Raw genomic sequence first — 12,560 nt, forward strand, 5'->3', positions numbered from 1 at the left:
CAAAATCGGTGGAACGGTCGAGATGCACTGCGATGCACGCGATCGCGATGGTTACCACGTGCCGCTCATCAATTGGGTTAAGGTATGGGTCTCGTTTTTGGCTTCGCGCCACATTCACTAAGCCTCTTTTTTCCCTGGCATTATTTATGCGAATTTCTAGAAAGACGGAAGCCTGCTGCCACACGGAAGACACGAGGTGAACGGTGGCAACCTAACGATCGTCGATATCGTCGAAGCGGACCGCGGTATCTACGGTTGTCAGGCAACGAACGAGGCGGCCACCATAACGGCCGATGCGGAGATCATGATCGAGAACGTGTCCCCTCGGGCACCGTACAATCTGACCGGTAACAGCACCGATACGGCCATCACGATCCGTTGGGCACCGGGCTACATCCGCCAGTACCTGGACTACATCATCTGGTACCGGTTGGCCGATGCGCCCGAATGGCGTACGCTCAAGGTCAGCAACAAGCATGTGCTGGAAGCGACCATCACCAACCTGCAACCGGCCCGGGAGTACGAGTTTATGGTGCTGTGCCAGGATAACTACGGTGATGGGATGTTCAGCAAGGCTTTCCGTTACTTTACCAAACGTAAGTGTGATGATGTGGGGAGCTTCGTTTGCTCCGATAAACAATAAAACGAGAAAACCGTCTCCAACAGCGACCGAGTTTGAACAACCCGAGAATGGGCTACAGGATGCGCTGCTACAGTTCAGCCAGATCGGTTCACCGAGGAACTTCCTGGTGCGCAAGGAGCAGGACAACTTTGTGGCGCATTGGGAGCCACCGGAGCTTGGGCTGGATCAGCTGCGGTACTACATTCTCCGCTGGTGGATCGAACCACAGCACAAGCTGTACGGCAGTGTGGAAACATCCGGAACGCACTACGTTCGTGAGTACATTACTCGCTGTACGCTGCAGAGTGCACTGGTTCATGAGGATTCTGCCCTTCCATTTCCAGTGGAAAACCTGACCGAAGATGAGATGTACACGTTCCAGGTGTTTGCCCTCTCGACCACAAACTACACGAGCGGTAGCAACGAGTTCGAGATGTACGTCTATCCGTACCGGCGCGTCAAGATGATGACGGTGAGCGGTGTGCTGATACTGCTCTTCTGTCTGGCGGTGATCAGCATCCTGCTCTACCTGAAGCGCAACCGAATCCGGAAGCTACGGGAGGCGGAAAATGTGAAAATATGAGATCCCTTCTGAAAGAACTAATCACAGAATCACGGAGCTATCATCGAAGGTGTCAGTGCGGTGCGTTGTGCTGTGCGTTCGCTACAAAAATAATTCCAACTGTTTCAGTTACCTGCTAGCTGCCAACAATGTGCTGCCCCCGCTTTCATTCCCCGTTACTCGAGCTCGGTTTAGCACTTATCATGATCATGTTCGCGGAGCAATAGTCATACTTTCCGCGACTTCTCGGGTAGTATTAATGAAGGAATCATCCGTTAGATTTAACTGCTAATTGTAAGCCACCGTGGAGTAGTTGCGTAGCATGTAGACGAGATGAAGGGCTGGCAGGCAGGCGAAATCCAGAGCCCGTCCAGAGACGAACCGTTGCTTATCGCTAACAAATAAACGATTTACCATTCCCACACAGTCGCTAGCATTATGGTTTGAGATGCGACCTGTAGCAGCATCGAATTGATTACATCGACAACGACCACTGGAGGAGCCAGCTGCGGGGCCGTTTTGTGAATCCATTCACCATCCATCCAGATCAAAGCTAGCCAGTAAAAGCGATGCCATACTCCTCGATGGATCCGAATGGTAATCCGATCTAACAGGTTGGCTGTGCTCAAAGACAAATCAAAGTAGACGGCGTGGCGATATGGTTGAAGAAGGCAAGTCAAGTCACCTTTTAACCCCTTACGGTTGCATTGGATTGCTTCGCTCAAGTCCAACCTCAAGTCTCGTCATGTTATGCACTATTCATGAAGCTGCCGAGATATATCGATGTCTTAGGGCCACTGGAACCAGTGGGACTTTGCTGGCCAGACAATGTAACGTGCGTCGGTAACGAAGCAACAGTTTCATCAGCTTCACCATCATGCTCCCGCTGCTGCTGCTGCTGCTGCTGTTCATACTTTAAACTGATAACTTGACGTTGATGAGATTACTGTTGAGCGGTTGGTAACTAAAAGCACTTAACTCGAACAGCGGTCGGTTCGTTATCACGATGCTGAGGTACGGTCTAGTTCTTGCATAGAATAGAAGAAGGGCAGAATTCATACTTCGTGCTTTGTGGGCGCAGATCTTACCCCGTCACAAGTCACAAACGTCCCGTTGTTTCATTTTAACAACCTTCGCAAACGTTCCTCGCAAAAAGGTCGATGTGCAGTGTGTAGCGCAGTGTGTATTGGCCTTGTCATATTAGTTCATACGTTCGCTTGTCTAAATTACTCATGAAATAATCCAATCAACCAACGTGGCTGTGCTGGCCAGTGTCAAGGGGTGCTTACAGCTCACGGATCGGTCAGCATTAACACGGGTTCAGAGAGGGAGGGGAGAGGTCACGTGGATGTCTGTTTGTCGCCACCTGGCGCCGGCAGAAAGCTCCTACTCCGCAATATGGTCGTGTGCCTGAGCTGACGAGAATGGGAAATGAGTCAAAGCTAATCCCAACCTGGCAACAGTAACTACGTGGCCCTGCTGGCCCTAGCCAGGTATCAGCCCTGCGTGTTGAGGTTATGTAGGATGCTCATTGCAACCAGGGGCAGAGCAGAGCAGACAGTTGTAACTAGCACCGAGATCTCCGTCGCCCATGGCCCCCGGTCCCAGGTGATGTAAAATGATGCTGATTCCAGTTTCCAGTAGCAGCTCCAGTAAGCTGCAACATCCTTACAAATGTTGTGGCCCTTTCAGTCTCGTGTGCAGCCCGACCGTAGGGTTTGTAATAATTCACGTTCGGAGAATTGGATGACAACATGTGCGTCCATTGGAGCAGTGGACCAATGGGCAGAGATTCTGGTTTGAGTGGTTTAGCAGCAGTAACAAGGTTGGTGCCAGTAACTTGGCATTGGAATCGTAATTACGATACAAAATGGCTTTTTGAAGTCGGCCTACCATAAGCTTCATCCGTTCCCCATATGGGGACGTTAGTGAGCACGATACATTACATGGAAAACGAAACGAACAGTCCGTTGACGTAACTCATCCACAAGCCAGCCAACACCGAAGCCAGCGCTTTGCCGAGAAGTCAGTTTCGGGGGCAAAAGGCATTCTTAAATCGTGCCGGGTGCCGGTTCCTTTGAAAAGAATTCCAACAGGCACACAACAATGCAAACGAAACAAAAAAAACAAGGAACAAAAAAGGTGCGAAGGGTTTTTGGAAAATACTACCATCGACCAACATCGACACCGGACACTTTCACTTCGAGCGTCGAGGAAGCAACAGGAAAGCCGAAAGGTCGGCGTGGCACGTGGCACGAAAGGCTAAGCAAACGCGAACCACGCGAGCAAAAGGGCTACGGCGAAAGCCGAAAGACAGCGACCAAGAAGATAATGGAAAAGTTTGCTCCTTTCGCTTTCCGTGCACAGGGGCATCCTTCGTGCAATCCTTCGCTGAGCGCTGGAGTTCAACATGAGCAACCATCACCAGCAGCAGCACCACCATCAGCGGTAGTCACACCGGTTCTCCGGTGTTACAGGTCCAGTGGACGGCAGGTATTGTGCCAAGAAATGCGAATACAAAAGGAACTTACTCAGCCATTGAATTCTAACAATAAATTCCGTGCGGCCAAATCTCACGGCACAATGAAAAGGGCCAGGCGTGGAAAAAGCGTGCTGGTCCCAACGCTCCGGTTCGATGGCGTCTTTCAAGCAATGAACTCGACGCGCTCTCTGTAAGCCAGCTTCCAACAAGTTGGCGGCGACCGCTAACTAAATAAAAGAAAGAATGAAGCGCACACACTAGTGTACCCGGTGCGCAAATGGTTGCTCCGGTTGGTTTTCGGGGTTGGTTTGGGGGCAAGAAGTCAGGTCCCGACCTTCATTCGCTGGTGGCCAAAGGAGACCATCGTTCCAAACCACTAGCACGCTACCGCTCACCGATGGAGCGAGGTCTTTATTGAGCTTTACGGCCAAGTGCAAATTAACACAAGGAAATATTTGCGACAAGCAGCCAGCCACGAAGACAAGCAGAAGCATAAGCATGGAACAGCGAGAAACTACAAAACACCGATCAGCGGGGCGAGCACTGCAGTGTTCGCTGGTCTGGCGCTGCATCGCTTTCTAGTTGGATTTTCTCAGCTCAGCACCTCATCGTACGTTATTCAATTTCCATCACAGTGCACCGAGATGATATTTGAATTTTTCATGGCTGCCCGTTGCTCGCCCGTCAGCAAGGCTAAGCTGGAAAGTGTTAGCAACCTCGGTGCTGGTGCTGGAAATAAGGGATTCTACTCAAAAACCACCAGAGCCTGGTGGTTGTTCACTGTTGGGACCGTCGTGCTATTCGTTTCGCGTTTTGTTGAAATTTATCTTTTATAAGTGTCTTTTCGAGTAAAAGGACACTAGAAAAAGGACTAGAGATAACGACAAGCAACTAGCTTCTCGAACATTAATTGAAAAACTATTGCCAGAAAGGCCAAATTACAAAATAAACCAATTCTCGTTGGCGGTGTTGCTTTTCCGATGCTGGCAGCTATAAAGTTCGCGAATTTATTCAGCTTCGGCTGCCGGGGCTTGAGTGTCGAACGTTCCTTCTCTTTACATTCCACCATACGGCCACCGGACCATCGGAGGCGAAAGCTGTGGTAGAGAAAAGCGAAATCGAAAATCAGCACACGAAAGCCATGGGGAACGACTGAAGCGCGACCACTTTCTCCCTGTAGCCCCTCCCTCACAGCATTCCGAATTCGGATTCGGATCAAAGGACAATAAAATTGCTGTTGATGCTGGTCAATGTTGAGAGCAATGTGGGAAAACAATGGAGCAATGTGGGTTTCACTAGAGGGAGCCCTGGAATCACCGAAAAGACGTCCTGAATAGCCAACGAGCCAACGCAGAGGTGCTTGCAGAAAACCCCGAACCACGATTGTTAGTCCATTATTTATGTGCTCTCCATTGTTTCGCCAGCCAGCCAAACATACGGGCACATAAACGGGCTCATTGAAAACGTGACAGTGAAAGCGGAAGGGACATTTTGGTGGCATACCAGAGAAGTGGAGGATGTGATTTTTATTTCCGATACCGTCTGGCTAATGGGCCACTTGAAAAGGGGTGGGGTTCCACGGAGGACAGGGCTGTCGATTATATGATCTCTTTTCAGCGGTTGTTCGTGGAGCGGTGATTAATAAGATGGTTTGCATTGCACCGTCGTCAACCTGTCAGTGGCACTATTCAGTACATTTCCGGTTTATTTATGGGGTTCACATTGAGCTGTGGTTTATCTGGCAGTTTTAGTTTGATGTTAAAAGGGAGGTGTCGTAGATCAGATGACTTGTGCATGGTATATCAATCAAGAGAGCGAAGGATGAAATTCGCATGACGACAGCCAGTGTCGTATAAAAAATGCATGCTTGGATATTGCGTTGTACTGTTAGAAAATATCAACAGAAGCATTTTGAAAGTTTAATAACGGGAAATAATAGTTTGCCTTTTGGCAAAGATGCTTTGAAAGTACAAAAGACCAAATAATGTTTAGAAGAGATTTACTTCCATCCCGTCATAATACAAAATTGAGAAACCACAATATAGCAGTCACAATAAAATGAGGTTACCGTTAGGTGCTGGACGATGCTGTACAACTCCGTAAATTCCAACCAGCTGCGTGTCAACAGCTCATCTTCTTCACTGCGTGTGTGCTCAGTAGCTTTTCCTCCGGCAAGATCCGCTTTCGCTCTACCTTTACCGCCCAGGGTGATGAATTGTTTTATGAAACTGTTTACCGTGCTGCACTAGTTGATATCACTTCATTTTCGCCAGTATCACGCCGAAAGGGGTTCACTGGACGGGCCGTGCTCCACGTTTCAACGACGTTCGAGTACCTTGAGGTACACCTCGTCCCCATTTTCCCCCTCACATCACCCTCCGTCACACGGTAAAGCGTGCTGACAGCGTGTAGTGTAACGAAGATGTTAGCCTGTTCCTGCGCTAGAACGCACCGTGCGGTTGCGATGCGATGGTGCGACAAAAGGTGAAAGAGCAGAGACGAAAGAAGGGAAGGGAGGTTCACTTCTCGGGACTTCAGGGCAACCCACAAGAATGGCTTATAAATTCAGGCAGCATACAGTCAATTTATAAATTTTAATGAACCCTCCCCAACAGCCCACAATCGTCTAAGCCGTAGTGTAGTGGCCGGGGTGTCGTCGCCATCGTCGCCATCGTCGTCGTCGTAAAGCGACCCAACGTGTCACATGTGTTCCATCCGCCGGTTCCATCCATGTACCACGCATCGCGCAGCTTCTCGACGTGTCGGTTGCTGCGTGCTAGGTACAGAGCGAGTGTCTTCGCCTCGAAGTGAATGCAGCGAACACCATAAGGTGTCTTCCCTTAAGATAACCCTTTTGCCAAGGCGGATATGGAGGAGATCTTTTGCTAAAACAGGGGAGACAGTGGGTGGGAGGTGCTACGGAGGTACACGATACATCGAGGGCAAACAAATTTCGAAGCCCCCACAAGTTTAAACTTTTACGATATTACCATCGCACCCCACCGTTGCCAATTGCTAGGAAGAGTGAACGGAAAGCCGGGGAGCACCGAGGTCGATCGAGGAGACAGGTCTATGGCCCACGTCTTAGCTGCCACCCCCGGGGGGGGAGTATTCCCAAATTTTATGATATTTTATCTGTTTTATTAAACTCCAGGCTCTTCCTCTTTTCTTCCGGCTCTTTGCCGTTGCCGTTGCTTGAATCGAGTTCATCGTGCTTGGTGTATGATAACGGCCGTGTTACCGGTGTCGTTGGGATCCTGAGCCGTATCTCGTGGCCCTCGGAATCGTAAGTTGCCACCTTCATGCGTGACAGGTGCTACTGGCACTGTACCTGCCGTGCAGCAATATCTAAAGTTCACGTACAAGGGAAATTGAAGTTCTTGGTACCGTCGCTCTGCTTGAGCGCCATTGAAACGAATCCCCGAGCATTCCAGTTGGCCGCACTCCACCTGGCATGGTGCCAGTTCTGCATAAAACTCGGAATTCCGGCGTTTGTTTTGTCTGAAAATACCTTTCGGTAAATCGGAACACGGAACAACATAGTATTTGAATATTAAAATCTAGGGTACGGAGAGGAGTTCCTGCAAATCATTATCAAACATTTGTGATTGTTTCTGAGAGCAGCGACAAAATGGCAACACAGGAATCGAGTTGTCAGACTCCGGGCCGTCAGGCCGCCAGGCCGTCAGGGTTGAATGTTCGCAATCGTAAAACCAATCCTCCACCGACGAGCAATTTCCGGCAGGCGCTTCATGCAATCTCCATGGCCGGATATGGCTTTTATTAAAATGGGTGCGTACGAGCCGTCAACGGGCAGACACACATTTCCAGCAACGAGCTGAGCTGGTGGTGACGGAGCAAAGGATTCGATTGGAATCCTTCCGGTGCCCTGATCCTGTGCTGGTTGGTGCTGGTGATCGTAATCGTGCCCGTGCTCGTGCCCCACGTGTATGCGAAGAGGATTTTAATAAGCCGAAGCCGAAGCCAAAGTTTGATGAAAGAACGGGAGGAGCGGAAAGCTGGGATAATGAACGTAGGTCCTTCGCTTAGCGAATCCTAATTTTGGAGCATTACCGTTTTATGGCCTCGAATGAATGGTATTTAAATTAGCTTCTCCAGGGTATTCCCGGCAGCTCGTTGATTGAACACCGACACCGAGCTGCCGTACAAAACGGGCTGCCAGAGGCTCGAAGCTTTTGTGTGGCAGATAGTGGCACCAGCAAGGCATCAGTGATCCGGTGGGATGATTCATCGAGGAAACGCTGTGAAAGCCACATCATTACGAGGTGCCTCCCAATGCTGAAAGGCACGAAGCCTGGTAAGCGTATCATTTTCACAGAGCACTCCAGAGAGGCCTTTCTGTGCGATGGCCATGGCTTGGCCGTCCGATCACAGCACTCGTTTCTTTTGAATACGCGATGGCTTATGTTCAGAGCTTTCGAAAGGCACCACGCTTTCGGACGGATGGTTCGGTTGTGTAAAGTCACAATTTTCAATTTCAACCATTCCGGAGTGGCCGCTGACGAGCCCGTTGCTTCTTATCGTGGAACAGATCCACCAGACCGCTGCATGGTACACGAACGAAACAACTGGTGGCTCCAGCTCCGGCTGCTGCTGCTCTGGTTTGTGGTGCATTCGGAAATCGTACCAGCTGTTTCGCTAATTCAAAACCACGTGAGCAGTCAGCCAGAGCTTCATCCAGAGTGCTCCTTTGCTCCTTTTCAAAGGCAAACCACGAGCATACCCGCCAGGCAGCCGTACACGTGCAGGCGCTGTACATTCGGTTTGTGGTCCCCTAAAGCGTCGATGAGTGCGCGTATGCTTTTGGTTTTGTAACTTGAATGGTACTTTACAGTTACAGGAGCCACAGCAGCAGCAGCAGCAACGGCAGCCGGTGGCAGTCATTTTCAGTTGGTTTTGGTTTTTGCCTTTCCTCGGGCTCTACATTTGGGGATCGCTGTGCGATGTTTGGTGTGCCTGTTTGATGTTTGACATTTCACGGTGTAAAGCTTTCGCCATCGTGCCTTCGTGCTTACCTATTAGTCGGTTTCGCTTTTAATGATCCATTTCTTGAAGCTGCTGACGGGCTGGGAGGGATTTTTCGTTATTTGACGAACGGTGACTTCAAAAACAGTGACGAAGAAGCGGTTTTGTGGTGCCATTGCTCCTTCAATTAGTGTAGGAAAGCTGGCTGCTTAAGCCTGGTTGTTTGCTGTGCCTGGAATCGACAAATGGCGCTCCAGTAGTGGCTGGCAGTAGAACGAAGGAAGCTGTAAAGGAGTTGGGATTAAAGTAAAATGGATCACAAAATGTGTGGCACAAAACAGTCATCAAAACACGTGGCATTATGATGAAAGTGATGCTTTAACAAGCTAACATCAGCATCAGATGCAGAATTGAAGAGAAACACAAACAATCATACGATCTTTCTTAATGTAACGCATACCAGAGCCAAGCTACCAAGTAATAGTTTGACCAAAAACTAATTCGCAATAAGTCAAGAACTATCAATTAGTTCTGCTCGTTCTGTTCGACCAACGAAACTTCAACATATCGAACTGAACTCACCGAAAGCCTAGCCCACTGCTGACCCCAAAAGCCATTCCAATTAGTCAACCGATTGTGTGCGAGAAATAAAGAATGGCTCAATTCATTACCATTCCCCGTGTTCCACCATCGAACCTCCCAGTCCAGAATCGAAGTAAATCATGCAAAGCGGATAGAAAGGTAGCTTTCCGGAAGGGAAAATGCCTGGGATAAAAATGCGATAACTTTCATAGCGAAACTTTAGTCCATCCAAAGGTCCAACTTTGGTTTGGTTCGGGAACGAACTTTTACCGCTTCGGCGTGCGGTAAATGCTAGAACAAAGCACTAGCATGGAGCATGGAGCATGGATAAACAACACAGAGGCACCCCATACAGTGGTGGTGAGGAAATAGTTTTTCCTTGACTGCACCGATACTCACACATCGAGAGAGAGAGAGAGAGAACTGGCACACATTAGAGGCCCACGACGTGGAATCGCACGTCGCACATCGCTCGTCGAAGGAGAAACTTTCCCAAAAAACATCACAAGTAGCATGTCGCTGCTGCATTGCTGTTTGGCCGGGGGTGGAGGAACGATGCACGATGCGCAAAGAAACCCCTGCCGACCGACCGGCCAGTCGCCCGGAAACGGCCAATAAACTTTTATTTATGGCCCTTTACAGAATCTCCCAGCCTGTGCGATCTTTCCGATTGCTAGGAAGCCGCGGGGAGGAGTTGCTTCGATTTGCTTTTCCCTGGGCCCTGTATCCGTGGCCAGGTCTTTGGCTTTTTCCTGCTGGCCTGCTGCTTCACCGAAGCGGCAAATCGAAGTCGAAGTCCACATGCTCCACGCTAGAACATGGCGCCCCTTTCATTTCCACTGCGCTCTCTCTCTCTCTCTGTCTGGCAAAGACCGCACGGTTTGGTTTGCGGTTCTAGCCAATAATCTTCGGGACGTTCAGGCTGTGTGTCTGTGTTTGTGAGAGAGGATGTTTTGTGTGTGCAAATGGTTGCTTGATGAAAGTTGCATACTTGCGCATCCTTGCATGGTTGCTGGTTGCTGAGGGTTTGATCCTAGGAGGCTTTCGGTCCGGGATCGAGGGCTCAACGCTCCTCAAGGGCAACAATTAGATTTGGGATCCTCTCGAATGTGTCTCAAGAGGGAAATAGCTTTGCCATTCGCCTCTTTTAATTCCTACACCATTTGAAACAAGAAATATTTTCATCGATCGAAGGCACCCTTTAAAAGGCGACCAGACCAAAGCCATCATTGGCACCATCTCCAGCGGGGTCGAGGTGAAATGTCCGCTGCGCAACCTGCAAACCTAAAACCGCTGTTGATCCCCCGGCAGATTAAACACCTGCATGTTCGAACACATATCATCTCGGGGCTGTGGGGCTTCGGTTCGGTTTGGAATCGACCGCATGCCTCGAAGTTGAGTTGGCCATGCGGAAGTAGTCTCCTACTGTGGCCAAGGCACACCAAGGAATCTATCGAGCACAAACACCTCTTACCGTCTCCACAGAAAGAAGAAAGTTCTCGCAAGGGGAACTCTGACTTTTGAGGTCACACAGCATAAGTGCATAATTGGTATGCGTCTCCCCGCCGGGGGTGCTGTTTGGTGACTTTCCGATGTGTCAAACAAGCACGAAACGAGAGCACGTGCCTCAGCCATGGCGCGTTGCACGACACAAAAGAATCTCAAAATGTCAAACAACGCTTGTTCACTCGCCACCGCCACGATGTCGCACCCTTTTCCTTCCCGAGCCAGCGGGACGGTATGTTTCGATCGATGAAAATTTAATTTAACTTCATCATACAACAGACAATCACGTGAACGTGTGGCACATTCTGCTTTCTGTCCCCGCAGGAGGTACGTTTGTGTTCTCCTTTGTATGTAGATTAGAGAAAGAAATGTTTTATTTTATAACTACACGACTCCAGCAAACGAGTTTATCCTGCGGCTGTTGGTGCTCTGTTGCGATGTGTTTCCGATGCTTCGGTTACAGTGTATCAATTCACTTGCCTGGCAGCAAGGCGGCCATGGGATCCTTTCGGTGAATTCGGTGAAGCAGATACCTGGTAGTGGCAGTTCCAAGAGAGAGAGACAGGGACAGAGTGCTTCCGGGCCAATGTCTGGTCGGAAAACCGTTCGCCTTCGGCGGGGAAGGTATGTTTCGGAGAAACTTCTGGCAATAACAACCACTTTTGGGGTTTGCTGCTCGCCACTCTGAGCACTGTCGCCTGGCGTCCAGTTTCAGTTACAGCAGGGGAAAGAAAAGTTTTCATATAATTTTCCACAAATTTGTTACAACATGCGCCCGGGGGGGGAGCTGCCGCACGAGATTATCAATTTGATGCAGCATATGGAATGCTATTCCAAAGCTGGCCACACAATGTCGGTAGTTCAGTGCGATATTCTAAACCTTGGTTTTTGGGTTGGTTTGTGGAAATTTTAAGGCAGCGGCAGCAGCCTGTTAAAGGCACTGCACAGCACTAAAACACTGATTCACCGGGAACAGGTCCGCTTAAACGATTATCCGCTCCCGCATCGATCGCGAACGATTTGAAGCTTCCGCATCGACGGGGTGGCACACGCGCGCGCCCACAGTTCCATGAAAAGCGACATTTCCATTATGAATAGCAAATGAAGCTCCACCGGATAATGATGGAGGAACGGGAGGGGCGCTGACCTTCACCGCTCACTGCGGACGCTGCGTTGCCAGTGAAGGCCATCCATCAGCCATCGACTATCCGGAAGCCTGTCCTGTCCTGTTCCTACCGGGAGTTTCGCTTCGATGGCTCCAACCCAACCCAACCCTCGACCCCAGTCGGACGCGCTGGCGTGCAGCCAAGCGGACACCGTAATGGTTTTGTGATTTATTCAAACTTGCTCGTTAATTGGAGTTTGTTTATTATTGATGGAGCTTATTAAATTTGTAACGAGTGCAGCAACCTCCCAATCCCAACCTCACCCCCTTCGGCAGCCATTTGCTAGAGGATGGAGGGGTTTAGTTTATTGCGTGGGGCCACCAGCTCTCCGGTGGCGCCATTTTTAATCAACCGGAAACTCCAGGTCGGGAGGAAAACATCACTACCAGCGCTGGTAGAGGCTTTCATATAATTACCGGCTGCTCTTGGTGCTGCTGATGTTGTTGTCTGGAATGTGTGTGTTCGATTTATTCGATTATTGCGAGCCACCATTGCTAATGGACGCAATGGATGGTCGCTTTGTTGAGAGGTTTACAACAAAAACACTGCCTGTAGTCTGTTGCTCAATTAGTGGGCGCCAATCCCGGAACCCATAATGGATCTAATGGTTAATGTAAAGAGAACCAAGGAAAAAAGGACCCGAGTGGCACTTAC

At 49.6% G+C, this 12,560-nt stretch overlaps 1 protein-coding gene across 1 annotated transcript in view; it reads left to right on the plus strand.

Moving 5' to 3' along the window:
• The window catches only part of LOC126573439 (protein borderless), a 7,086-nt gene extending 5,485 nt beyond the window's left edge, over nt 1-1,601 (plus strand). Inside the window, exons 5-8 of the mRNA XM_050233576.1 lie at nt 1-82; nt 161-596; nt 667-897; nt 967-1,601. The exon at nt 1-82 is cut by the window's left edge and continues 179 nt beyond it. Coding sequence (XP_050089533.1) covers nt 1-82; nt 161-596; nt 667-897; nt 967-1,205 — 988 coding nt within the window. The 3' untranslated portion in view covers nt 1,206-1,601. The remainder of the gene's footprint in view (nt 83-160; nt 597-666; nt 898-966) is intronic.
• Nucleotides 1,602-12,560: the final 10,959 nt, after the last annotated feature.

The sequence above is a fragment of the Anopheles aquasalis genome, chromosome 2 (genome assembly GCF_943734665.1).
Source record: "Anopheles aquasalis chromosome 2, idAnoAquaMG_Q_19, whole genome shotgun sequence".
In the NCBI taxonomy this organism is placed as follows: Eukaryota; Metazoa; Arthropoda; class Insecta; order Diptera; family Culicidae; genus Anopheles; species Anopheles aquasalis.